The following is a 26,525-nucleotide window of genomic DNA, read 5'->3' on the forward strand; positions in this document are numbered from 1 at the left end:
CACACAACACATGTATGAAATACTGGTGTGGAGCATAGACAAAAAGGTGGCCAAATAGATCTGTAATACATTCTAGACTTTGGGTCTAGAATGGGTCTAGACTTTGGGTCTAAGTGGTACCTTGGTTTAAGAACAGTCCGGTTTAAGAACGATTTGGTTTACAAACTCCGCAAAACTGGAAATAGTGTCCTGGTTTGTGAACTTTACCTCGGTCTAAGAACGGAATCCGAACGGTGGAAGGGCACCGGTGGCGGGAAGTCTCATTAGGGAAAGCTCACCTTGGTTTAAGAACAGTTTTGGTTTAAGAACGGACTTCCGGAACCAATTAAGTTCGTAAACTGAGGTAGCACTGTACTAGAAATTATAACTAAAAAAGTTAAAAAACCCATAGGGGGACTCTGTTTTCTAATCCGGCTACACAGGAGATGGCAACTGCTATGTTGGCTCCCAAGAAAGGGGCACAAATGCAATGGGGCAGAATGGGGCCTTCCAACCAGTCAGCTCAGGTTGGCTCCAAAGTGTGCAACTTGTGCATTTTGCAGCTCTCACCAAGACAGAAAACTGGTGTTAACTTGAGGCAATGGCTCCTCTTGCGTGAATCTCACCCTGCCCCTGATAGTCTCTGTGGAAGTCCTGCTCCAAAATGCATCTTGCAGGGGGGCGAGTGGGAGGGTCTTGGTAGCAGCCCCAATGCTCAGCCCCAGCCCCTCTCTCTGCTCTCGCCTGGGACGAGATCTGCAATCAGATCAGAGCCTCAGCTGGCGACCTTGAGAGCAGGATGCTCAGTTTGGCTTTTCTTATTGTTTTGTGATTGTTTTTCTACCATTATACCCATTTCTTCTTTCAATTCAAAAATTAAATTACACTCAAGACACCACTACGGTTCATTCAAAGTTAGCCAGAGCAAAATGACGTGGGGGGGGGGGAGGGAAAGCAGGTGAGGGGGCTTCACAGGTGCCTGCAGGGGGCAGCTCCCCTTCTTCCCTCCTCCTCCATCTTGGGAGACAGACCCACCATTCTCCCACTTCTCTTGCTAGAAGCTGAAGCCCAGATAAAGTGTGTGTGTGGGGGGGTGTTCAGAGGAACACTGGCCTGCAAATGTTTTGGGGGGCCCTGGCAAGCAGAGGGGGGTCCGATGACCCCCAGGGCCAGCTTAGCTGCTGCTCAGCCAGGCTCTGCTGGCTTGAGGCTGGACAGGCGGGGGGGGGGCGCACCCAAGCGGGCCCACCTGCCCTCCTCCCGGGACAGCTCCTGCCCTGGAAGTGCGGAGGCCAGGAAGGAAGGAAGCAGGCAGGTAAGCAGTTCCTCCTCCTCCTCCATAGAATCGTGGTTTGGCAGGGAGCCCAAGGGTCATCCAGCTGAGCCCCCTGCCCTGCCCTGCAGGACTCACAACTCCAGCATCTCGGACAGGTGCCCCCCCCCCTCCCGCTTCCCGAAGTGCCGCTGGAGTCCCGGCCGGGAAGCTTTGCGGCCGCTCCCGGGGAAGGGCAGGCGGGGCGGCGGCGAGCTTCGCCGAAGCGCGGCCGCACCCAGCTCGCCGGGCCAAGCACCTGCCGGAACCCGGCCCCGCACAGAGCTCCGCGGTCGCCGGGCCCCGATGGGCGAACGAGCCAGCGCCGGCCTGCCCCGGCACGCCGAACGGCACGTGTCGGGACAGGAGCCGGCACTCCCAGCCGGCGGGCGGGCGGGCGGCCGCCCCGTCTCTCGCGCGGCCCGGGAGCCTGGCGCCCCTCCGGCCTCCGGGGCCCCGTCGCCTTGCGCCCGGCGGAGGAGCCCCGACAGTCCAGTCCCGCGGCAGGCAGACGCTCCTCGGCCCTGCCCAGCCCCCTTCCCTCGGCCCGGGAGGGGGGCGGACACCCCCGCGCCGCGCCGGCCTCCGCTCCCGGCCTTGGCCCCTCGAGAGCACCGCCCGTCCGCCGCGGGTCTCGGCCCGACGCCCATGCCGCGCGGCCGGTGGCCCCGTTTCCCCGACGGCAAACGGAGACGCCGCGAAAGAGGGGCCCGGGATCCCGGCCCTTCCCGGCTGCCGCTCCGGCCGCGGCCCCACCGGGCGAGCCCCCTCGCCGGCCCGCCTGGCAGCGCCTGCTGGAGCGGCCGGGCGGCCAAGCGTCCGGCGGCCTCGTCGGGGGCGCCCGCCTTACCTTGCCAGGTGAGCCGGGGCAGGCGCGGGTCCTCTTTCCGGCAAGCGGGCGGCGCTGCCTCTCCTCCCGCGACGCCTGATTCACCTCGGCGCAGGCGGGAGCCAAGCTCCACCCAGGGCAGCGCGGGGCGCGGAGCGAAGTTGGCCGGCCAAGTCGGCCCGAGGGGGAGAGAGAGATAAGGCGCGCCTCCCTCGCTCGCTCGCTCGGCACATTCCTGATGCGCCGCCTCCGCCTCCCGCGCCTCCGCCCTCGCCTGGCCCGGCTTGCCCTGCCCTGCCCGCGGGGGACGGGGCTTCGTCGCGGCCCCTCCCGCCTCCGGGGACCCCGCTCGAGGGGAAGGAAAGCGCCGGGCAGTCCCTGAAGGGGAAACCCCCTCGCGCGCTCCGGCGGACGGGAGGCTGTCCTACAGGGAAAGTATTCCCACGTAGAAAAACGCGTGTCGGGCTCCGGTGGGGCGGCTCAGGGCGAGAGCACCCACGTCGTGGGGAGCCAACAATCCTGGGGCTGGGCAAGAGTGCTTTGCTCGGAGGAGGAGGAGCGTTTGCGAGGCTACCAGTCCAGCATTGCGGGGGTGGACTAGATGAGCCTTGGGATCCCTTCCAACTGTTCGCGGCCCTTTTCACGTGCCCAGAGTCCCATTCCACGAATCCTTACAAAGGAGACTACTATTGTTCCCCGCGCAAAAACCTTTTCTATTTGCAATTTATTTTTTTATTGGTTAACGATCTCTCATGCGGGCGAGGGGCTGGCTCCGCGGCACGTGGACAGAGGCAGCAGCCGGCGGGCGACGCCTTCCCGGGGCCGGGGCTCCCAGCAGGGCTCCCGGCCAAGCCGCGCCTCCCGGGCAGGAGCCCCAGGGCTTCCGCCCAGCGGGCGGGGCGCTTTCCGGGGCTGCCGGGCTGACCTGCTCGGGCTCCGTGACTCACTCACCCACCTGGCCAGCCCCGCCCCGCCGCTTGGGCGCCCGCGGGCGGAGCCAGCGCTCCTCCGGCCTGGGCAGCAGGAGGCGCCCTTGCGCCGGACAGCCCAGCCCGGAGTCCCGCCGCGCAGCCCTGCCGGGTCTCCGGCGAGGCAGGCGGGCCGCTGCTGCCGGGAAAGGGCCACGACGGGGGCCGGGGCAGGGTCTCCGAAGGGCCGCTAAAAGGCGCCTGGAAAAGGGCTGCCGCCCCGAGGGGCGACACGGAGCGCGAGTGCGCTGCGCCCCCGCCGCGCAGCCCCCAAGCTCGGAGGCCCCGGCGGAGCTGCCTCCGTCCCGTCCCGCTTGGCTCGCGAAGGGGCTCCGCGGGCGCCGACACGGGTTCCGCCGCCGCAGCAGCGAGGCGGGACGTTTCGTTCGCGAACATCGCCGCTTCACGTGCGCAGGAAACGGCGGGGCGGGCGGGCGGGCGCGGCGTTGTCACGTCGGGACGCGCCCGAAGTCTCCCTCCCAACTCCGCGCCCGGGAAGGGGCGTGGCCTCTCCGCCCGCCGGGCAAGCCGCACATGCGCATTCCGCCCCTTTTGCCGTTGCCCGGCGACGCTGCGCGCGGCGAGAGGGAGGAGCGGCGAGGGAGGAGGGGAGTCCCGGGACCCCGGAGGGAAAGGGCCGCCGCCACCGAGCAGTACGATTATGATGATGATGATGATGAATCTCCGGGAGGCGTGTATAAGCTCCTCCGAAATGCGCTCGTGACGGCTCTCCATCCCCGGCGGGAGGCCAAGGACCCCCGGAGCCTTTCTCGCGGGCCGCTTTCCTGGGTCCTTGGCCCGCAGGACTGAAGGGCTTTGGGCGAAGAGGTGACAGCCCAGCCTGCAAACCAGGCTTGGGGGAGAAATCCATTGGGGGTTAAGGCCCCTGGGCAAACTCGGGGCACAGGCAGAGCGGGCACATGCCCATCGCCAGTCATGCTCCCTTCACAGCATCAGGTTTTTTTTATTAAAATAATTTTATTGAGTTTTTCATTTTTATCATAATAATATACCAGATAACAAAAAGTAAGAATACAGTTCCCCAAATTCCCCCCACTTCCCTCAACTTCCTCTTTTAAAAAGTATTACCTTCCCCTGCTTGCTTTATTATATCTTAATATTGAGTTCTTTGTATCAAATGTTGTTGTTCTCTTATCATTTTAACATCATCTTTATATTTTCTGTGTTTTGTTCATTGTAAGTGTTTACTCAAACCCTGCCACTGAGTCCATTTCTTTGCATTGTTTCTGTAGATACAACATAAATGGTTCCCAGTCTTATTTAAAGTCTCTATTGTCTTTGTCTCGGAGTCTTTCTGTTAGCTTTGCCATTTCAGCATATTCCATTGATTTTTGTTGCCATTCTTCTTTTGTTGGTATATCATTGCTTTTCCATCTTTGGGCTAGCAGTATCCTGGCTGCTGTCGTAGCATACATAAATAATTTCTTCTTCTCTTTTGGCAGATCTTGACCTGAAACACCTAATAAAAAAGCTTCTGGTCTTTTAACAAAAGTTATCATAAACATTTTTTAAATTTCATTATAAATCATATCCCAATAATTTTGAACTATCTCGCAATTCCACCACATATGAAAAAACGTTCCTTTTCTTTACATTTCCAGCACTTATTGTAGCCTGTTCTATATATTTTTGCAGGTGTGATATACCATCTATACATCATTTTCATATAATTCTCTTTTAACAATATACAATCAGTAAATTTTAAGTTCATTTTCCATACTTTCTCCTAGTCTTCCATTTGTATATTGTCCTAGGTCTTGTGCCCATTTAATCATTACAGATTTAACCTCCTCATCTTTTGTTTCCTATTCTAGTAGTAAATAATACACTTTCTTCAAAAGTTAGGTATTATCCTTTATTATTTCTCTTTGAAATCTAGAGATAGTATAACTAAATCCCTTCTTTTTGTCCTCTTTAAATACCTCATTCAACTGGCGATATTGCAGCCAATTATATACATGTTCTCTGATCTCTTTTAGAACTTGACAGCATCATTCTTAAAAGCGCAATAAAAATAGTCACGGCGCAGATATCCAAGATCCAAAAGACTTGCTTTGCTTCAGCTTTGCGCAAGTTTCCTGGAGATTTTACTAATGATGCACCTTGGGATAAAAAGCCTGACTGTTCTGAAAGGACCGAGCCTTTCTACAAGAACACATGACCTGTGTGCTCCGGACGTGTCGGGCCGCCTTGGCTTTTCTCTGCTCACCATGTTGTCTTCTCCTTCCAGGGGGATGAGTGCCAAGAAGGCGGCAGCAGCAGGAAAGCCGCCACTTCGGAAAGGGGCCAAGCCGGCAGCTCCAGCAAAGGGGGGCCCTGGGAAGGCAGGTATAGCACCCCTGGGGAGGAGGAGGGCAGGGCTGAGGCTCTGCTGCAGAGCCAGCTGTGAGGATCCACTGCACAGTCCAGGGTGTGGAGCAAGGGGGGCTGCAGGATTTCTGCTTGTCATGAGGAGTACACAAAATGTACTATGCTATATATAATATATTCAGGGCAGCTCAAATGTATTTTGTGGTTCCGCTTGCCTAAGTGCAGAACCTCGCATTTGCGCCTGTTGAAGTTCATTTTGTTAGCTTGGGCCGAGTTCCCCAATCTGTTAAGGCAGGATTCTGTCTTCTGCAGCACTAGCTACCCCGGTGACAATTAGCATTTTTTGAAATTGGTTTCTCTTTTATTTTCCCGCTGGCTCGGGGCCCACAATTGATGGAGAAGATGCTGCCCTACCAAGCAACAGCACCAGACCCCAAGAAGTGTCCCTGAGCAGCCATCCCAAAGGTAGGCAGGGGGGGGGGTCTGCAAGGCCTTTGTGGCAGGGACTTAATGGTGGTGAAATATGGCGGGGGAGGAGAGCAGAGACTCTCTTGAACAGGTTTGGTGCAAGATTTTCCTCTGAGCCCGACCCCTTGTAGGCAGGCTGGCTTATTCCCACAGTCAGCCCCACCACTGTTTGTGGCACTTCATGGAGAGCTGTTAAGCAAGAACAAAAATGAGGCAGGCTCTGACACCCCCCCCCCCACCTGGAGGGATGGCAGAGGAAGGGGGACAAGGAATAGTGAAGAGCAAATGCAGCTGTTGGGCTCAGCCCATTTATTTGATGTGTTCATAGGCAGCCATTAAAGGCAAAACCCCTCACAGGGGAATGAGGACCAGGAGCAGCACTAAAGTTTGTTACTTTCTTGTGAAAACGATGAGGGTTATGTTTTATTTACGAGTTAGGTGCCTCAAAAAATTAATGTGCCAGAATGATATACAGCCGAAAAAACAAATTTAAACATAACAGCACTAATTCCAACAATGTCATCCTAAGAAGTCAGAAACAAGGCCAGATCGACTCCAGAAACAACCAGAGTCTGGAAAGGCTCCAGATCTCTGCATTCAAAATACCTGTTTGAGGGGAACACCCTGCTGCCATCTCCTCCTCCAATCTGCGTTGACCAGCAAAAAATGTTACTTCGACTGACCTTTTCATGTTGTGTAGAACTTCTTTTCTCTGCAGGAAGTTTGTGACTAGGTTCCCCTCAGTTTTTTTCACCAGAGTTGAAGAAGCAGAGAAAAGGAGCAAGTAGCTCAGCCTTGTACCTACGCCCTTGCCTGGTAACTGTGAGAGCTCATGTCTGCTGCGAGCTGGTGGCTGGGAGGAGAGGGGAGGGGAGGCCTGTGGGCCCAGTCTCCAGAGATATGGAATTGCCCCCCTCTTTTGCCAGCCTCCAGGCTAGTAGCATTTGGACGCTCATTTACAAGGCTGAAGTACCTCTCTGGCTCAGTGCTGCAAAAGTGCTTCGCTGGTGTGGCTGTAAAGCAGGACTGAGGTAAGGCAAGACAATAGACTGTACGTGGGGAACCTTCACCTGGAGAGCCCCCTATCCCTATCCCACAAGCGCCATCACCTCCTAGGACCTAAACCACCAGCAAATCCCTTGGGATTCCCTTTTATGGCCCTACACTTCTGCTTTCTGCCCTCAGAGCTGACGCGTGAAGCAAAGGCCGCTCTCACGTTGCAGAGTGCCTTCCGCCGCATCTTGGCATGTCGTGAGAGAGCGAGGCGATTGCAAGAGCGACAGGAGTACAATGAGTTAATGGACCGCCTCCAGAGAGAGGTGAGGTGACACTTGGCTTTGGGAACATGAGAGAAGCCCCCTCCAGGGGGAAGGGAAGCTGGGACAGACATCATCAACCCGAAGGCATTGTAGACGAGACAGAAAATCCAGCCCAGGGCTCGCTTGTGAGGGTGGTTGCTGGGGAAACATCTCTGTGGCTTGAAGCTCAGGCTAAAGCCCTCCCGATCTTCCTGTGGCCTCCCCGTGCTTTGCATTCTTCTTAATGCTCTTCCTCTGCCCATCAGTGTGGAAAGCCTTCCTCTGTTTTGCCTCCCCGTGACTTGGCCTGCTGGCTCCATGGGCTTCTGTCCTAGGCCTTTGCTGCGCTGGTGAAGAGGGAGCGAGAGGAAGCTGAGCGGGAGAGAAAGAAAGAGGAGGAAGAGAAGAAGAAGCAGCGGGAGGAGCAGCAGAGGAGGAAGCGGATGTTGGAAGCGGCCTTTGATGGGGACGTGGAAGAGATGAAGGCCGTCCTGAAGGAGGTGGGCAAGGCCTCGCTGTAGCCAGAATCACTCAGCCCTACCCTCGGCTTGTGGTTTCTGAGCTGTTTGCCTGGCAGCGCCTGATCGCATGGCCTGTGCGGGCAAATTAGTCTCAAAATGAGGACAGAGGGACCACATGTGCACTTTGGACAGAGCGGGGGTGGCTTCAAGGGAGGCACAGAGACTGCATCAGGTGAAACCGACTGCACAAAATAACCTCGGTAGCAGCACGGGGTACTTCAGCTGGAGTCAAGCTCACCCTCAACTTTATGCTCAAAGTGCATAGCCGCTTGCTCACAGGGCGCCTTGGGGAATCCAGAGGTTCTGCTCTTGCACTGGGAGTCAGTAACCTCTGCACCGTCCAAAATAAATTTGCCAGCCGGCTCCCAGATGAAACCATGTGAGCTGCAAAATGAGCCTTTTTCGCAGCCTGCACTGCCACATGGGAGACGCGATTGTTTGTTCTTACCAGTGTTTGGTCAGCTTCAGAGTGAGACTTGTGCCACTTGGCTCCAGGCTTCGTCCGCCCTGTTTCGTATTCTGGTGCTCCTCAAAGTACCAAGTAGCAGCCAGGTGTTTTTTTGGGAGGAGTTGTTCTGATTGCTTCTCTCTTCTTCCACAAATCCTCTCCCCACACCCCACTCCGGGACCTGCACTCTGCAGCCTTCCCACATGCCCTTGTTTCAGTGAAGGCTCAGCAGAGACACCATGAGGTCACTTCCCCCTCAGGGCTTGTTCATATCAGAAGGAAAGGCCTGCAGAGTGCGGAAGTAGTGTTTACTGGGGGTGAGGACCCCTGGGCCACCCTCAGCCAACTTGCAACAATAAGGTAATCTCACTGCATCCACTGAAAATCTAAAGTGCCCTGAGAATGAGGCAGAAAAATGGAAGCCTCTGTAGCAGAGAAGGAAAACATTTGAGAAATTGAAGGGCAGATTTTGGCACATTACTAGTTTTACCACCCTGACTAATTAGGTGTTGTCAGTAATCTGGGCCTCACTGTGTTCAGCCCTGACTCCAGACAATTTGCGGCCCTGATGTCTGCCCACATGTGAGGTTTTTGTACAGTCCAACAGCCAGGTTCCCTGAGCAACTGAACCTTCTGTGCTGCCACAGCAGCTCAGCCCATCAGTGTCAGCAGCAGCTTCATAGCACAACTCCAGAAGGTCACTACACCGAGTTGGAGACTTCTTTGTGCCTTTTCTAAGCTGCAGGTTCAGGCTTTGCAGCCAGAATTTATGTGTGAGGGAGTAAGGCACAGGGGAGTTGCTGTTGTTGCTGCAAGGTTTATTCAGCACCAAAAATGTGTAAAAGCCATGCCATGGCTTTGCTCAGAGAAGCAAAGCAGGGAGTGGAAAAAGGACCAGATTGCTAGAGTGTAAGAGCTGCCTTCCTGGATTGGGCCCAGGTGAGCCTACCAAGCTCAGTATGTCCTGTTTCCCGTCTCCACCAACACAGCATGGCAGAGCTTCCTTTAGTTTGTTCCTTTGGCCTGCTCTCTGCGTGGGGCTTGTTTTGCCAGCTCTTGTGTTCTTTCTGAAAAGCCACTGAGGTTGGGGGCCACTGCCTGAGTGTGTGGGGATGGATTGCACAGGAGGCAAAGGGAGGTGCTGCCAGGAAAGTTTTGCTGGTGAGACGCTTGGAGGTGGCAGGTGCGGGTGGGCCGGGAGGATGTCCCAGGTTGGTGCCATGCTGGTTTTGGGTGCGGAGCCCATGCTCCCTGCATGCCAAGGGCCCCCTTTCCTGCTCTGCAGTGGCACAGTGCAGAATCGCCATGTTCCTTCCCCACCGTGACCCACAGATTTGGTTTCTCAAGGTGGCAGACCTGGACACCAAGAGCGGCCTGGGGACAGACGAGAGGGGCAAGGCTCTGCGCCTCCAACATCGCCTCAACATGGTGGACTGCACTGACGCCAACGGCAACACACCCCTCTCTGAGGCTTCTGGAGGGGGCCACCCTGACGCCATCCGGATGCTGATAGAGAACGGAGCCAACCCCAACAGCCGGGTGAGAAGCAGGAGGGAGGTGGCAGGGTGAAAGGCATTGTGGCCTTGAGCCAGAGCCAAGGTGGTGCTTGGGGGGCAGAGTGATTCCGTGTCCCTGACCAGCCGCCTGCTTTCCTGGAGGCTGCTTTGCAGTTGACCAGCACCTCAAACCTCCCTCCCCTGGGATTGCCAGCAAGGCTGGTGCCACAAGTGCCACTGGCTCACCTCTCTTGTGTCTCTGGCTTGGCAACTGGTGTGCAGGTGAGGCAGCCAGCATACCTAAGAGGGTCACAGCCTGCAAGGGAAAGAGAGGGCAGAGTCCTGGGGAGGCAGCCTTGCACCCCACAGGGTTGGGGCCACAGCAACCAAAGCTCAGTTTGCTTGAGCCAAATGTGCTACTGGAAATTCTGCGTGGCAAATTAATAATGTGAAGGAGTCTTGCTTTCTTTCTGTCTCCCCCTTCTCTCTGTGTATTTAGCCCATGCTGAGGGATTTCACTGTTAAAACAAGATGTTTTTTTGTAACCTGATGGGCCAAAGGCCCAGGGTTCTGTAGTCCCATGTGTAATGTCACTTCATGGACCAAACCCTTGACAGATAAGGTCAGATAAAATAGCATTGTGGTAATGTCTTATCAGGAACAGCTAAGCTGTGGGGAGGATCACCTGGCGCCTTCATTACATATCTTTGGGCGCCAGGCAAAAATGATTCTTCTTAACCAGGCCCTGGCTGATGTGTTTGTGGGAAGGGGTTGTTGGTTGGTTTTATTTTGTGTTCTCATTTTATTTTTATGTTGTGAATATAACATATGTTATATTCAGATGAAGAGCGGTATACAAATTCAATTAATAAATAAAATATATTGCTGCATATCTATAATTCTTCCTCTAAGCAGCTTAAAATTAGGAATAAACTGATGAATAAGGGGTTGGAGACAGTTAAGATTTTTTTCCTGTGTGTGTGGTTGTGGTCGGGTTGGTGGTGCCAGGATGGAAAAGTGTTGGGGAGGCAGGAGGGGGGCACCTCTTGAATTGCCTTTGGACATAGGAAGGTGTGGATTGGGAGGCAGGTGGGTCATCCTGGGCAATGGAAGCATGGATGGTTGCCGCAATCCCTGCATCAGTCTCTGTGTACCTGGTTGCTCCCCCACGGAGCTCCCTGCGCCTTCTTTGTGCCTTGTTAGTTTGGGGAGGAGACCTCTTGCTTGTGCCTGCTGGACAGATGAAAGAAAAGGTCTTCACACAGCATGGGGGCTTCCCAAAAGAGGTGTCTGGTTGGCTACTCTGAGAACATAGATGGGCCTTTGGCCTGATCCAGCAGCTGGGGGGGAGGGCAGAGCAAAGCCTCCACCATACCTAGTAGCCACGGATAGCCTTGTCCTCCATGCTGTTGTCTTTGTCCACTTCCTGGGTCTGGGAAATATGACTGTTGCCTGTTGTGGATGGAGTCACACTCTCTGGAGCAGCAGCTATGTAGGCGGAGGACAGGTCTGTCTCCATCTTTGTCCCTGGAGGCAGAAGTGGATTCAGGTGCTAGGAGCACCTTCTGACAGTATGGCCCTGTGACAGCTGCGGCTGTTCCTGGATTGGGAGGTTTCCCTTTGGTCGGCTCAGAGCTGCGTCTTCGGTGTGGCAGCTCCCGCCCCTGGCCAGGCATCAAAAGCATCGGCATGGAGGCATCAACGTAAAACTCTTCTCTCTTACCCTTGGCTTTTCCTGGTGGCATAGAAATATGTGTAAACCAAGAATTAAAATAAATATTACAGGGCCTCTGAGTCAGTCCGAGGGTGAGCAAGAGCACCTCTGGCAATAGGAGGAGACTCCACCTCTGCAGCCCTGAGGGGCCATGCTGTGCTGGAAGAGCAAGTGCAGAGCAAGTGGTGAAAGACCCTCTTCTGATGTCCTCGAAGAGCCTGGGATGGAACCTCACAGGGAATCCATCTTCCAAGTTAGTCTCTTCTCACCATCCAGCCAGAATGCACAAGGGAGGCAGTGGACGTCCGTGTCTTCAGTCTGTGCTGAAGATTCACTCCTTGGTAACAGGCAGCCAACAACTGCCGTTCTAGCAGATGGTATATTGCAAGTCCAATTCTCCCCCATTCCAGAGGCAACCAGAACTCATTTTTTAAAGAGTAAAAAGTTCTCAGATGCTTTTCCTGCATTGACAGAATTAGAGAACTGTTGGAGTGTACTGTAAAGAGATTGTTAGTGGCATGAATGTGCCGCCTGCGGATGCTTCGCTTCCAGCTGCTTTCCTTCTGTAAACCCTGTTTGATCTTCAGCCCCCTTTATTTTTAAGGGCGCTTTTAACCGGACTCCTTTGTATCGTGCTGCCTTTGGGGGCCACCTGGCAGCAGTGGAGCTGCTTCTCCAGCACGGGGCTGACCCTCGACTCTATGCTGATGACGGCAACACCCCAGAGCAGGTACCAACCCCAGCCGCCTCCCCCAGCAGCTGCTCTTCTCCTTGGCCTTGAGCTCCAGGTAGGCTGTTTCCACCAGGCCACCTGGCAAGAGAGCGAAGTAACTGAAAGAGAAGGGGAGCTGGTGTCCCTGAAGAAGCCATGGAGAGAGGGGAGAGCAAGGGTGAGAGCAAGAGTGCCCTTCTCAATGCATGCCAGGCCTGGTGGCTTGGATGGGCATTTCAAGCCCACAGCCCTTTTGTCTCTCCCAAGATTGCTTCCCTGGACAGCTTGGTGGCTGTGCTGAACTCCTGGGACATCAGCCTGACAGAGTCCATGCTCCAGAAGATGGAGGCAGAAGAGCAGCGAAGGGCGCAGCAGGACAAGAAGCAGAAAGAAGCAGAGACCCGACGGTGAGCCCTGCCAGTTGCTGCTTGTGGGCAGCTGCTCTTCCGGGCTCAGGGCAGGATCAAGCTGTAGGAGCTTTTGCAAAGGCACCCACTGGCACCCCCCCCCATCCCACTGCAGCCATTGTACGGCTCACCTGCTGTCACCTGGAGCCACTAGGTGCTGGCCCAGCCTGGAAGGTGACCCCACAAAAAACAACCCCAGTGGAGCCAGTTGGATTCCAGGGACAGCTCAGTCAGTAGACTCAAGGAGGGGGGGGGGCAAGCTCATGGTGTCCTGTATCAGGCAGGGAGGGGTGCTTGAGCAAGCTGCTGATGGATTAGACCACAGGCAACCTTATTCACCATTCATGTGTCTCCAACCCAAGTTGGCAGCCATCACTACATCTGGTGTTTCTTTATAAACTACTTGAAGAAGTTGTCTTTCCTTTGGTGTGTCCTCAGCCTCCCACAATCAGCTTCATGGAAAGCCCTTGCTGGGCTTTAGGATTGAGAGGGAGGAAAGAGTTTGCCAAAGCACCTGGGGAGTGGCAGCGAAGGGAGTCTGTCCTGCAGCCTGTTGGCCCCTTCTCACTGCCAGCACATGCCAGAGCCCACCAGGGCACCTGCCCCATGGGAGCCAGAGATGCCCCTGCCTGCCAATGGGGAGGGAGGCTCTGGGGGCAGAGCCCTCCCCCTCCCCCACCTTGGGCTCCCAGGGGCCCCCATGGCCAGGGCAAGAGGGAGCAGGAGGAGGGCAGAAGGCGGTGGCTGGTGCAGGGAGGCTCTCCCCCTTGCCAACTGTTACTATGACCAGTGACTACCATGAATCATTGAGTGGCTGCTCTCAGGAGGGGGCTGCAGTTGCCCTCCGCTGGACCCCCCACCTGCTCCTGCTGCCATTTCTCCTCAGACAGCTCACATGGCCGGGCCAGCTGCTTCAGATCTTCTGGTTTTCTTAATAGAAGGGAAGAGAGTACTTACTTTGTTTAGGCAATTCATGCTACGATTTTACATTTAATTTTGACTGAATGTTTACACTTTCTTCAAGAATGACTTGCTTATTGCAACAAACACTTGGAGAAAAATCCTTTTCTTGTTAAATTTGTTACGCGCTTACTCTGTTGTTTTCTTTTTTATAATACTATTAATTGATAAAAGTTTCCTTAACAGAAGGAGAAAGATCAAGAGAATTAAATGTATATTGCCAGCAATTACAATGATAGAATTGTAGTTGGAAGAGGTCCTTAAGGGCCATTTAGTCCAACCCCATTGCATGCTGGTGGGGAAGGAGAGGCAACTCCTTGAAGAGGGTCTCTGCAGCCTCTGACTCCTCTTTCCCCTCCCCAGGATGACAGAGGAGGTAGAGCAGCTGGCCAAGGAGCACGAGAGATGCAGCAAGGAGGTGGGAGCCAAGAAGCTCTATGCGGCCATCCCCTTGTCTCTATGGTCTTCCTTCCCAGAAGGCCCTCTGGGGTCTTGCCTGCCTTGGCACCTGCTGGCGCTGGGGTGGATTTCATGCCCTCTCCTTGAGCCATGAGGGGGCTGTGCCCTCCCTGCTATGGGGAGAAGCCACCCAAGGCTGGGCCCTCCCGCAGCCCCAGCTGTGTGGGTGTCCTCGTTCCTCCCTCCCCATTTGCCAAAGGCTGGGCCTGCTCATCTTCTTTGCAGCTGCAGCAGGCCTACTGTGAGCTGAACCGGAGGATCACAGAGCACGACAAGTGCCAGCGGAAGCAGATGGATAACGCGGAGATCACCCTCCGTGTGAGCACCACCTTCCTGTAGCCTCTCTGAGCAGGCAGGCTTCTCTCTCTCTCAGAGCCATGCCCTTGCCCACCAATGAGGCTGGCATCCAAGTGGTTGGGAGAGCCTGAGCTCTCTGCCTTCTGTGCAGCTGGGGTCGAGGGCTTCCTGTTCCTTGGCCTGGCACCTTGGCTGTGTGCTGTTGAGCAGCCCATAAGCTGGTGGAGGGAGCACCTGCTTGGCCTGCAGAAGGTGTGCCTGGGAAGATTCCTGCCTGGCATCCACTGCAGGCCACCCTGAGGGAGAGGAGGCTCTGCTGGGCACCCGGAGGCCGGTTCCCACAGGGCAAGGCCAGCCACGCTCAGCACAACGAGGGCTTCTCTGACAGCCTGTTTCTGCAACAGGCTATTGCGGACGCAGAATCCCTGGTGCAGAGGCTTCGCGCGGCTGCCGAAGATGCTGAGGAAAAGGTCTCCCTGGCCCGGCTGAAGCTGCGGGAGCAGATGCAGGAAGGTCAGTCCTGTGTAGTGAAATGCTGGACTTGTTCCTGGGAGAGACGGGTCTACAGAAAAGTCCTGCCTAGCACTCCCACACCCTGAAGGACAAAGTGAGCAGAAGGCATGAGGCTCCTTCTCAAGCAATCAGAGGTCATAGAATCATAGAGTTGGAGGGGACCCAAGCGTCATCTAGTCCAACCCTTGCAATGCAGGAATCTCAGCTAAAGCACCAATGACAGCTGGCCATCCAACCTCTGCTTAAAAACCTCCAAGGAAGGAGAGTCCACCACCTCTCGCGGGAGTCTGTTCCACTGCTGAACAGCTCTTACTGTGAGAAAGTTTTTCCCGAATGTATAGTTGGAATCTCCTTTCTTGTAACTTGAAGCCATTGGGTTGAGTCCTACCCTCCGGAGCAGGAGAAAACAAGCTTGCTCCCTCTTCCCTGTTACAGGCCTTGAGATATCTCCTCTCAGTCTCCTCTTTTCCAGGCTAAACATACCCAGCTCCTTCAACTGCTCCTCATAAGGCTTAGTTTGATCATCTTGGTCACCTTGGTCATCTTGGTCAAGCTTGATCATCTTGGTCACCCTTCTCTGCACCCTTTCCAGCTTGTCAACATCCTTCTTAAATTGTGGCACCCAGAACTGGACACAGTATTCCAGGTGTGGTCTGACCAAGGCAGAATAGAGTGGGACTATTGCTTCCCTTGATCTGAACACTAGACTTCTGTTGATGCAGCCCAGAGTAGTGCTAGCTTTTTTTTTGCTGCTGCATCACACTCTTAACTCAGGTTAAGCTTGTGGTCCAGTGCCAGCAGGTGGGCGGTTGGGAACAATTCTTCTGGGAGGGGAGAAGAACTGCCACTTCCCAGTCTGATCCAGTCATAGTCAAGAGAATTGTAGAATTGGAAATGTCCCTGAGGGTCACCTGGACCAAGCCCCTGCAATCCAAGAACTGGGATGCTCCAGATGGCCATTTTCTTTGTGTTGGGAAAGTCCTCTGGTGGCTTTGTTTTCTCTTCCAGTCAGTGAGGCCTGTTAGAGTGAGGTCTGCCCAGATCTTGTGCTTTGCATTGCCCTGCTGTTCCAAGGAGCTCATAGGGGCAACTTTGCCTCAGAGTAAACCCATAAGAACTTTGGAAGAGCACTTCAGCAGAATCAGGCCAAATGGGGTGAATCAGATCCATCTAGTCTGGCATCCTGGTCTCAGTGGCCCAGCAGGTGCCCCCAAGCAAAGTCCACAAGCAGGACTGGAGCAGCAACTTTCCCCACTTGTCATTCCCAGCCACTGATCGCCTGGCCATGAAATTTTCTATTCTTTTAAAGCCTCCTTAGGCAGTGAGTTCCATAGTTCAACTATGGGCTGTGTGAAGAAGTCCTTCCTGGAATCTTCCAATATTCAGCTTCGTTGGATGTCCCTGAGCTCTAATGTTTTGAGAAAGGGAGAGAAACTTAAAAAAAGAAAGGGAGACAAACTTTATGTTTTATCCATACCATGAATAATTTTATGCTTTTCTAGCATGTCACCTCTTACTCACTAAAAAGTCCCAAGCACTGTAACCTTTCTTCATAGGGGAGTGGCTCCATCCCTCCCCCTTGATCATTTTTGCAGCCTTTTTTGAACCTTTTCCAATTCTACAGTATCCTTTGTGAAGAGCGATGACCAGAACTGGACACAGCATTCCACATGCAGTCACACCAGAGATTGGTATAAAGGCATTATGATATCAGCATTTTTATTTTCATAGAATCCTAGAGATAGAGAGTTGGAAAAGACCTAAAGGGTCATCTGGTCCAGCCCTGTGCAATGCAAGAATCTCATGATCATGCAACGTTTGCTTTAAAACCTCTGCAGCTGAGTCCGCTCACTCTAAGGGTTGAAAGTTCTTCTACATTTAGCCGGAATCTCTTGTAACTTGAATCCATTAGTTCAGGTCTTACCACCTGGAGCAGGAGAAAACAAGCTTGCTCCATCTTTTATCTGGCAGCCCTTTGGATATTTGAATATCCTTGAAATATCCCTTTTTTGCTTTGGTCCTTGCTACTGTCGATGCTGGAGCATCAAGGGGTGTCTGTAGCCTGCAGTGAGCCATGTCAGGACCACAATGCAGCAGTGCTCAGAGTTGTGCTGGTTTTTCAGGGTCAGCAGAAGAGTTCCGTGGCCTGAAGTGCTCTGTGCAGGAGCTGGATGATGTGCTCTTGAAAGACGTGGGTGGGAAAATCCATGCAGATGGACGGTGAGTTGAAGGCAAAACACTTTCACTAGACGTTGGGGGTCCTGGCCAGCATCTCCCACAGCCTCCCCTCCCCTGCACCGAAAGGCCCCCTCTTTGGCCTCACAGTCTTAGCCCCTCCCCCCATTTCCCAGCTGCTGAGGCCCCTGCCCATGAAGTTTCAGCTGCTGGGCAGTGTGGAAGACTTGCTCCCTCTTGTGCTTTCTCCCCATAAGGTGGCCACTGGTCATTGACCCTTCTGGGCAGGCAGCCATCTTCCTGCGCTATCGGGACACCAACTTTCTGAACACGGTGAACCCCAGCGACATGGCTGAGGAGACCATTCGCCTGGCATTGCTGGGCTCTCTGCGGTAGGGACACAAGCCAAATGCCGGGCAGAGAGGCTGCCCACTGCCAGGCAAAAACACCCGGGGGAGAGAAGCACTGCTGCTGCTGCCACCTGATGACCTACAGCCGTGGCAGGAGTGAGGTAGCATCCAAAGGCATCTTGTCCACTGAGCAAGAGGCTAAGACTTGCCCTCTCCTGTCTCCTCCAGATATGGGAAGCCCCTTGTCTTTGACATGATGGAGGTGAACATGTTTGACACAGTGAAGAAGCAGCTGGAACGGCTTAAACCAGGCTTGGCAGAGGCACTGCTGGACAAGAAGATCCTACAGAATGAGAGGTGGGACAGTTGACCTTCCAACCGCTGTTTAAAAGCCTCCATGAAAGGAAAGTCCACCACCATCCAAGGGAGTCTGCTCCACTGTCAGACGACTCTTAGCATCAGTCCTGTCAACTGACAAATGGGTGCCCAAATCAAGAGAGCCAGTGGTTTTCTCAATGCCTTTAGTGCCTCCCCCGCCTCCTACCGAGAGGGTGCTTGCTCCCCCTCCTTCAGTCTGCTCTCTCATTCCCATCTTTCTCCATTCTGGGCACTTGCTTCCCCCGTGACCCTTCGAATGCTCCAGCCAGGCTTTGGGCAGCCTGCCATGCAAGTCCCAACCCCCCACCCCAGGACCGATGGGAGATTTATTTCAACCTGCTCTTGCAGCTTCATTCTTTTGTGGGTTTCTACCAGATTTTTTATTTCTGCAAAATTCCAGACTTGTCATAGCTTTTTGCCACCTCCCACCTGGGTGCGGATGGTACTCTTTTTGTTGTATAGTAAGTGGCACAGAAATGAAGAGCAGGATGCTTTGGGCAGAAATTAATGGCCCTGCGCTCCGTGAGCAGATGCCCCCAAGCCCCACCGAGCGAATATATTCATTGCCCAGAGCACTGGTCCTGCTTTAGGAAGCCAAGAGGCAGCGTGGAAGCTCAAGGGTCCTCCTCCCCCTGCCCCCCAAGCAGCAGCAGCAGCAGCACAGGGGCCGCTTTCCATGAGACTTACTCCCGCCTTGCTGTCTGCAATCTTGCAGGTATCTCTCCCTACGGAAGCCAACAGATGGGCCTGAATATGCAGAGACAGAGTTTCAAGCAGCTCGAATAGAAAAATTCAAACTCTTCATTGTAACTAAACAGCAGCATCCTCCCGAAGAGATGCTGCAGCGGCTCCTTCCGATCCAGGTCATCCTGTCCCGGTAGGCAATGCACTGCAGGCGGCCTCATCCAGTGCTGGACATTAAAGGAAAACCTGAGCAGCGGGTTTGTGTCCTGTAATGAATCTTGTAGGCCCAGCACCCTGCAGGTTCTCCTCAAAGAGCTGGCTACCTGCAAAGCAAGGGGGCAAGTGGTTGCCAGCCCCCACCAGTGGCTGCAGGTGCTGCTGGCCCCCAAGTGAAGCTGCGGCCCTTAGCAGGCTGCAGCCTCACTAAGACTTGCTTGTTTTTCCCCCTAGAAAGCGAGGCTTTCGGAGAGCCCCCTTCTCACACCAGCGTCCCTTTGCCCTGTGAAAAGTACATCCCAAAGCCTTGGGGCCAGTCCTCACCTCAGCCATGAAGCCTTTTCTTAGCACAACTCATTCCCCTTGACTCTTGCAAGCAGGCAGGCAGGCAGGCTTGAATGCAAATAAAGGTTTCCTTGAAAAGGTGCCTCTTGAGAATTTCTACTACACATCAATGCACCAGGCCCTGCCGGGGTCTCTCCTAGAACAAATTTAGGGAGTGTGCATAGAGAGGAAAGGGAGGGAAATGTGTGGGGTGGAGACACCAGACATGGTTGGCACTCACTCACTTGGCCCAGGACTTCCCAAGAAAGAGGCAGCCTTCCACAAACACCCCACTCTGCTTCTCAGGCTATTCCTTTGTGGTTGGTCAGTGTGAGAGCAGGATGCAGGACTCAGTGGGATGAGCCTCATGCTGCTGAAGGCCCGAGTCCTTGGAGTGGCTTGAACAGCCTGGACAACACAAGGTGAGTGAGGGAAAGGCTCTGCCAGCTCAAGAGAGAAGCATCATTTCTAAAATGTAAAGTAAACTTTATTGTCCTTGAACCACAAAATAGATTTCTTTGGTTGTACAAATGTCACTAGTTACAGTCTTGATCTCCCTCAGAGTGTTCTGGGAGAGGAGACAGACAGAGAGACATGCCACAGCCCAGCACCTAGAGAAGTTGTATGTTAGTCACGGAAACCCTGCCTGATCACTTCCCAAATTGCTCATTAAAAGCAAATGCTAAAATTAGATTAAAATCAAAAAGCTCTAACTGCTGCTGTGGAAGCAGCCACTGTGCAGCTTGAGAGAGGCAGGCAGAGGGAAGCCTCCCCTCTCGCCCTCTGCAGACAAACACAAGTTCTGTTAAAATGACCCTCTGATTTTGGCATGAGGAGCTGCTGCATCTTGTCCTTTGGCAGAGGCTGCCTGGCAAGTTTGCACACGTGATGAGCACACACACACACGCCAGCCAGCGCCACCCACTGCTCACCACCACCCAGCCAGGAGCGAGGCTAAGCCACTGCCATGCACAGGCAGCGCCACTCTTCTCTGAAAGGGGCCCAAGAGGCTGGAGCCAGCAGGCAGAGCAAGCAGCAGCCCTGGCCCTCGCTGGAGCACCCTCGGCCGCCAACCAGTGCCCCAACATCTTTGCCCTACCCTGCACTACCCCTCTCCCTGCGCCCCAACCACCAAATCCCCCCTTTTACCTGTACCTTCTATCTGCTTCACCCCATCCTAATGAAACTAGCCTGCTCCTACTCTTGCTCCCACGCTGCTCTACGTTTGCTAGCACCAGGCAGCTCCCAAATGTTCCCTCCGGCCCTTGCTGAAGAGGCAGAAGTGCCCATTTCCGCCCGTGCCCCCCCTCACGGCATGGATGGCCCCCCAGGCTCTACAGAAGGAGAAGGAAAATGGCAGCACTTGGCAATAACACCCCTCTCCCTCCCCATCCTGCACAAGGGTGCTGTCCCTCGGCTGCCCTTTGCCAGGGAGGGGGCAGGACAGCTGGTGCTTCCCAGGCGGCCCCCTCGCTGTTTGGCAAATGTCAGCTGGGCCCGGGCCCTCTGCAAACAGTGGTCAGCCTGAAGCAGCTGCAGCACCCGGGCACCCCCACCCTCGCACGCACGCACACACTCCCACCCAATATTTACACGCACACATGCCCTGCATGGGTCCCCCCGCCCCTCTCACTGCTCTCTTCGGCCCCCGTTTGCTCACAACCTGCCCCTCTGCGTGAGTAGGAGGGGGCGTCACAGCCCACAAGATGCCAGCTGAGGCGCCAGGGAGCTTGTTCTGTCCAGGCCCACCTGGGAGCCCACTGGCCACATCACCACACTGTCCACAGAGCGGACCCCCCACTTGGCTTGGTGGTGTTTCTAACAGCCCCCAAGGGCAAGTCTACTATGTGGGGACAGCAGTTTCCAGGTTGTGCTGGGTTGGTCGGAGTTTGCGCTTGCCGCCGCTGCTGCTGCTGCTGCAGAGCCCCATCTCTTCCCGAGGGGGAGTTGCGCTGGGAGTCGAGGGGTCGTGTGCCACAAGGGGCTCCTGGGCTGCTGCCTGTCCGTCTTGCTCCTGGCTCACTGGAGTGGGGGGAGAGCAGAGGGAAAGAGGTCATGGAGGGCTGAAGGGGTGGCAGCATCTGACCCCAACCCCCTGCCTGGCTTGATTCAGGAGGTGCCCAGGGCAACCTCTGCCCCCTTTGGGCACTGCCTGCTGCAGGAGGCTCTGGAGCCCCCAGGCCGGGCCCTTCTGCTGTCTGCACAGGCTGTGGCCCTGCAAAGGGGTTGGGAACTGGGAGACCTCCGCTTTCCAAGCAGTGTCCAGCCAGCTTCAGGTGGGCTGAACCGAGGTGCCCAAAGCAAGACCTCAGGAACACACAGGCAGGCAGGCAGGCAGGCAGGCAGGCAAGCAACCCAAGGCAGGCCGAGATCCTTCTGCTTCACTGGTGGCGAGCAGGAGCTCCTTTCGAGCAGTCAGAAGTGGGGGATCCTGCAGAGCCACCAACTTCCCCGCTGACACGCCTCCCAGGTCCACTTGCTGTGCCCAACACACACACACACACACACACACACACACACACACACACACACACCCTGGGAAAGAATGGGAGCCAGTTGCTCCAAAGCAGCTTCCTGAGACCAGAGGTGGCAACTTGGGCCCCAGACTGGGTGCCCAGTGGTGCGTGTGCACGACGTCATGACGTCACATCGCTCATGACGGCGATGGGGCTGGGGCAGCGGAGCCTGGGTGCCCATGGCCCCATGGAGATGGCACTCCGGCGCCCCACCCCCACCATGGCAACCAGGCCAAGACCTCTGCTGCAAGTCCTCTACTGCATCCCAGAAGCATGTCCATGGCCGCAGCAGACCCCAACAGGGGCGCCAGAGAGCCAGCGGAGATAAGGCAGGGGGAAGAGGCCAACAGCAATGCGATGGCGAGGCACCCACAGTAGACATTTTGTGGGTGCCCAAACCCTCAGGACCCCCCAGAGATGGCACCAGTGCCTGAGACCTAGAAGCAACCTCAATGCTCTTCCACAAAGCCCCTCATCTTTCGAGAATGCTTCCCCCCTCCTGCCTGCCAGACACCTTCAAGCCTTGCCTGGAATTAGGCTTCCAGGGTCAGGGTCCCTGAGGGTATCCCCAACTTCTTTCCAAGGGAGGCGGCTGGGCATGCTCATTGGGCCACTCCCAGCCCCTTAGGCAGGATCTGACCCCCCCCCCCGACCCCCCCAACTGCATGCTCATCACAGCACTCCATTCCTAGGCAGTGCAAGGGCACCCTACCCACTGCTCCTTGCTGCTCAGCTGACCATTCACTCTAGAAAGGAACAGAAAAAGCAGAGGCTTCAGGAGAGAAGCGCTGGTGGCAGCACCCAAGGCCAGGAGGTTCCAGCTGGGCACTCACCTGAGCTGCTGGCATCGTTGAGTCTGCAGGTGCTTCCACCATCTGGAGTCTGGAAGGACAGGGCAGAGCGGGATCATTCTCTGCCTGCTCCCCGCCCCCCGCCCCCCAGGACATAAAGCGCCCCTTGCCCGTTCCCACGTGGTTGGGGGGGAGCAGGTGCTGAAGAACAGAGCATGCGGTGGGAGGGGGAGAAAGGGGGTGCAGAGAAGAGCAGGCAGGAGGCCCCAGAGGCAAGAGAGGAATTCCAGAGCCAGGGCGCCTGGTGCTAAAGTGCCCCTCACTCAAGCCTCTGGGCCCCCTGCCCACCCGCCAGGCAGAGGGACAGAAAAGCGGGTCGGGCATGAGATGGGGCCAGGGAGATCTGGCAAGAGATCCCACCAGAGCCCATTAGGTATCTTGTGTGGTTCACATGCTCCCTATCTGTGAGACCCCCAGAGCCCAAGACACTGCTGGGAGGAGGGCCTCCTAAGGGCAGGCCCTGCTGGCCATCGCTGGCAGACGGAGGCTTCCCAAGACAGAGACCAACTGGTCTCTGGAGCCTCCAAGGAGATGGCTGGAAAGGCAGAGGGGCAAGGCAGGCAGCAAGTGGCCCCCTCGCCACCAGCGCTGCAGAGCCAGCCAGATCATGAGCCAGGATGAGCCCAGCAGCCTAAGGCCGCTGCCAGGCGGGATCCAGCACAACACCTGCCTGGCTTGGGGGTGTCCTTGTGGCATGGCCTGGAGAAGGCAGGGAGGGGGCCAAGAAGCCACTACAGGGCAGCCTGGCCTGCCTGAAAGGGGTCTTCAGCAGCCTCTCCCCCCTCCCCCCTGCACAGCAGGTGCTCCCCCCAACAGACCTTGGAAGGAGGGGCAGCAGGGTTCCCACAAGGCCTAGGACTCTGCTCTGGGTTGGGGGCAGCCTCCAGCCTAAGCCCCAGTGGCTGCCAATGACCCCCCAGGACTCTACCCTCCCCCGCCCAGGCTAGATGGGGGCAGGAGGTGGAGCATCAGACCCCGACTGCCGGGGGGGGGTGTTCCTGACTGCCCCCACCACATGCAGCTTGTACCTGGATTTCATAAACTGGTTTGGAAGAAGGAATGGCAGCAAATTCCCTGTAGAGAAACTTCTTTTCAGGCACAGACTGGAGGGCCAAAGGAGTGGCAGAAAGAAGGGAAGAGGCAGAAAGAGAGAGGGGGAAAGAGGATGAAGGAGCATGTGGGGAAGCAGGGGGGAGGCTCGGGGGGGCAGGCGGGGCCCTTCCTGCTGCTCTTCTTGGCAGGCTGCAGGGCTGGACTGGGGGGGGGGGAATCAAGGGGCTCCTTCATGAAGTTTCCCTGTGGCAGCCATCTTCCCACCCCCTAAAAGACCCCCCCATCTGCCCTGGCCAACAAAAGAGTGCAGCAGCAATGAGGTCATGCCTGAGGCCCACAGAATGCCCCCCTCCCCAAAGGGGGAGGCTGGCTGTGCTGGTCAGGGCAGGAGCAGAGACTGGGTGGGGGGAGTCAGAGCAAGAGGGAGCACCAGGGACCCCCCAAAACAGACAGAGGGAACAGTGTGGGAAGCAAGGAGGGAGCCTCCTGGGCCACGGCCAGGCGCACCCCCGACCTGAAGAGCTATAGGGACCTCCATGCTCACAGCCCCCCTCCTCTGAAGCATGACTGGTGCTGGGTCCCCCTCCTTACCAGCCTGCCTGGAGAAGTCAGGATCCGGGTGCTGCAGTCTGAAAGAGAGACAGGATTTGGAGAGAAATGAGAGGATAAATTGTGCAATTGTGCATCAAACCCATGCCTCCCCCCTGAGCGGCTGTGGGACCTACCCTCCAGGGGGGTGGGCGAAGGGGTGGGGGCGGGCGAGGGAGACTCCGCCAGCTGCTCCAGGGTGGACCTCTTCTTGCCCTCCTTGGACTTGGCAATCACCATCTGGGCCTTGAGGGCATCCTGCTCCAGGGACTTCATCCTGCCAGGCGGGAGAGGAAGAGAGGTTGGCGCACCTGGGGTGGGCTGGCAAGACAGGCGGAACAACCGTCACCCAGGGCAGGGGGGGGAAATGCAGTGCCAACGGAGGAGGTGCTGAGTAGAGTCGCCCCAAAGGACAGTGGCAAGGGAGGGAGGAAGGAGGGGTGCAGGAGGAAGACCACAGCCCCCCCATTGCTGCAGAGAAGGCAGAAACTTGGTGGGGGGCAGAAGGGCCCCCCTTGCCTCCTTCATCCAGGGTGGAGGCTCTCAGGAGCAGATCTGCCCCAGCCTGGTCTCTTGCTTGGCAAACACGCCTGTCCAAAGCAGGGACTCTCCAGTGGCGGCACCAGCCAGGCCTTCAGCACAAGTGTGGGCCAGCTGCCCCTCTGGACGGGGGGGGGCACCTCTGGGGCTGTGCAGGCCCTGGGGTGTGGGTGGGGTTGTGTGGAAGTTCTGCCAACCTGGGGTGGCCCCCTGGCCCAGGGCTTCTTGTGGTGGTGGTGGCGGCGGCGGCAGCAGCAGCAGCAGGGCCCTGCCCCCCCAGTGCCTGCTGGCGGGCTTGGTAGAGCCTCCTGGCCAGATCCTGCTCATACTCTTTCATGCTCTCTTCTAGGGTGGAAGAGCTGAGGAGGAGGAGGAGGAGGAGGAGGAGTAGAAGGGAGGCGCCGAAGACGTCCCGACAGGCAGGAAGATGGCAGAGAGAGAGAGAGAAAGAAAGAAAAGGAGAGGGAAGGAAAGGGTGGGCAGGAGGAAGAGGCAGATGCCAGGGGGGGGGGGACCTCACCTGTCCTGGTCAGTGGAGAAGAGGGCAGTCCCCCCTGCCCCGCCCCAGATCACAGACAAGCAAGTCCCACCAGGTGCATGCAGATGGGTGGAGGGGGGCAGGAGGCAGGGGCTGCCCTGGAGAAGCCCACATGCACAGCCAGCCATACTGAGGGGACTCCAAATGGGGTGGGCTTCTGAGGGGCGCAGTCACACAAGGGGAGCCCCCCCTTCCCGATACGGGAGACAAGGAAGGCGGTCCACAGCCTCTTCCCAAGACACCTCCCAGCCTCTCTCGCTCGGTGCCCAGCTGGCATCAGCAACTGGCAGGGGGACGAAGGAGGGGAGGGAAGCCAGTTCAGGGTCTTTATCAGGGGTGGGGCCGCCTGAGGTCCCCAGAGCCCTGTGGAGATTTGGAGGTGTGGCTCAGGGCACCGCTGCCAGGCTGAGCCCCTTGCAGAAACCCGGCCTCTCTGTTCCTGGGCTGCGTTCGCCAACCAGACCCTGAGCAGCAACGGAGAGGAAAGAGGAGAAGGCCTGGGAGGCGAAATGGGGGCCACTTAAGGGCAGAGACTGAACTGTGCGGCGAGCAGACGAGGCTCCTCATCCTGCCGCAACAAGAACCAGAGGGGGGACTTGAGAGGCGGAAGAAGGGCCCTTGGCCCCCTCCAGTGCGGACTGGAGCTGGTGGGGCAGCTGTCCCTCTGGTGATGGCAGCCGCCATGGCATCTCGCCCAGGAGAGCTTTTCTGGGCAGCCTCAGGGTCTTTGCAGATGAAGCAGCTCCCCTCCAGACTGGGGGCTGCAGGCGGAGCAGGGCCAGCCGATTTCTCTTGGGCCCCTTGGGCTCCTTCTGGACTTGAGCAGCCTGAGGATGCGGACAGAACCCCGAGAGGCAAAGGAGAGCAGCTGGTTTGGGCTCCTCCTCTTCTCAAATCTCTGGACTGCATGAAATGTTCCATCCTTGGGCAAAGTGCATGGCAGCCTCTCAGCAGAAAGGTGAACTTTGTCCTGTGCAAATAAGTGCTTTTTCTTTTCTTTGCTAGGACTTATCCCTGCAGAAGCCATGCAGGTTCCATTTCAGCAAGACTCGTCCTTCTATATCCCTGGCAATTATATCTTTAACAATGCCTTCTGGAGCCAGTTTTTCTGGAAGCAGATGTTACCAGCATGTAATTCATCATATCCTCTCTTAGAAACCTTTAAAAAAAAAATCTAATGACTGGCCGCTTTCCAGGGCTGATCTCGGTGACAAGAGGTTTGGGGGTTTTTTTAAGCTTACCAGCAATTTGACATTTGAGCGCTTTAACAACTCCTGGGTGAGTGCTATCTGGACCCAGTCTACTTCATCTGTCTACTTCATCTTTAAAGCCTAGAATTTTGTCTCTTGTTACTGCTATTTCTCTGTTCCTCTGACTCCCTTCTGGTGAAAGCTAGAAAAAGTGGGGGAAAGAAACGAATGATTCTGAGACACTTTGACTTAAAATAAATACTGGATTGATATTATCATGGACTGAATGTTTTAAGTAATCTTTTTCCCTTTTTATGCAACCAGCAGATAGAACATTTCTTTCCGTTTTGTCTTTTATATTTTCTTTTGCTTTTATCTATCTCTCTCTTCATGTTTTTTCTTTTCTTAGT

The 26,525-nt window shown here is 55.8% G+C and overlaps 3 protein-coding genes and 1 long non-coding RNA gene across 28 annotated transcripts in view; 2 read left to right on the plus strand and 2 right to left on the minus strand.

Moving 5' to 3' along the window:
* FAM83H (family with sequence similarity 83 member H) overlaps window positions 1-2,244 on the minus strand; it is a 28,084-nt gene extending 25,840 nt beyond the window's left edge. Inside the window, exon 1 of the mRNA XM_053394978.1 lies at window positions 2,142-2,244. The gene's annotated coding sequence lies outside the window, so the exon portion shown is untranslated. The remainder of the gene's footprint in view (window positions 1-2,141) is intronic.
* Window positions 2,245-4,029: 1,785 nt separating this feature from the next.
* Window positions 4,030-26,151, plus strand: IQANK1 (IQ motif and ankyrin repeat containing 1). 18 transcript variants are annotated; one of them, XR_008331354.1, is made up of 16 exons: window positions 4,030-4,114; window positions 5,340-5,437; window positions 5,822-5,884; window positions 7,073-7,206; window positions 7,521-7,685; window positions 9,487-9,693; window positions 11,952-12,254; window positions 12,344-12,483; window positions 13,807-13,861; window positions 14,128-14,220; window positions 14,604-14,712; window positions 16,836-16,932; window positions 17,145-17,279; window positions 17,466-17,594; window positions 18,331-18,556; window positions 18,750-18,938. XR_008331354.1 is itself a non-coding variant. In XM_053394981.1 (16 exons), exons 2-16 carry the CDS (start codon window positions 5,344-5,346, stop codon window positions 26,007-26,009), a joined length of 1,965 nt encoding a protein of 654 aa, XP_053250956.1. In that variant the 5' UTR covers window positions 4,030-4,114; window positions 5,340-5,343; the 3' UTR covers window positions 26,010-26,122. The 18 variants fall into 18 exon arrangements, 15 of the variants coding, with proteins under 15 accessions (XP_053250956.1, XP_053250961.1, XP_053250957.1 ...); XM_053394981.1 differs by lacking the exon at window positions 18,750-18,938 and adding an exon at window positions 25,931-26,122 and having other exon boundaries at window positions 18,331-18,492; XM_053394986.1 differs by lacking the exon at window positions 18,750-18,938 and adding an exon at window positions 25,931-26,122 and having other exon boundaries at window positions 11,969-12,094; window positions 18,331-18,492.
* LOC128416920 (uncharacterized) lies at window positions 9,827-10,596 on the plus strand. Its single transcript, XR_008331357.1, has 2 exons — window positions 9,827-9,924; window positions 10,566-10,596. It is a non-coding gene; the product is annotated as an uncharacterized LOC128416920 (long non-coding RNA).
* The window catches only part of SCRIB (scribble planar cell polarity protein), a 58,152-nt gene continuing 50,931 nt past the window's right edge, over window positions 19,305-26,525 (minus strand). For 6 of the 8 annotated variants that reach the window (XM_053394977.1, XM_053394975.1, XM_053394973.1 and 3 more), the window contains 6 exons: window positions 24,585-24,746; window positions 23,985-24,124; window positions 23,851-23,888; window positions 23,235-23,309; window positions 22,189-22,237; window positions 19,305-20,861 (listed from right to left, as the gene is read on the minus strand). In XM_053394977.1, the coding sequence (XP_053250952.1) occupies window positions 20,683-20,861; window positions 22,189-22,237; window positions 23,235-23,309; window positions 23,851-23,888; window positions 23,985-24,124; window positions 24,585-24,746 (643 nt within the window). In that variant the 3' untranslated portion in view covers window positions 19,305-20,682. The remainder of the gene's footprint in view (window positions 20,862-22,188; window positions 22,238-23,234; window positions 23,310-23,850; window positions 23,889-23,984; window positions 24,125-24,584; window positions 24,747-26,525) is intronic. The other 2 variants (XM_053394976.1, XM_053394974.1) reach the window with 2 other exon arrangements.

This window comes from Podarcis raffonei, chromosome 7, assembly GCF_027172205.1.
Source record: "Podarcis raffonei isolate rPodRaf1 chromosome 7, rPodRaf1.pri, whole genome shotgun sequence".
NCBI lineage: Eukaryota > Metazoa > Chordata > Lepidosauria > Squamata > Lacertidae > Podarcis > Podarcis raffonei.

What these genes read in the sequence shown, in the direction of transcription:
- IQANK1 (XM_053394981.1), top strand. Translation starts at nt 5,344, where the DNA reads ATGAGTGCCAAGAAGGCGGCAGCAGCAGGAAAGCCGCCACTTCGGAAA. An exon ending in GCGGGAGCAGATGCAGGAAG is followed by an intron (nt 14,713 to 16,835) that starts GTCAGTCCTGTG and finishes CTGGTTTTTCAG; the next exon opens with GGTCAGCAGAAGAGTTCCGT. An exon ending in ATCCAGGTCATCCTGTCCCG is followed by an intron (nt 18,493 to 25,930) that starts GTAGGCAATGCA and finishes TTTCTTTGCTAG; the next exon opens with GACTTATCCCTGCAGAAGCC.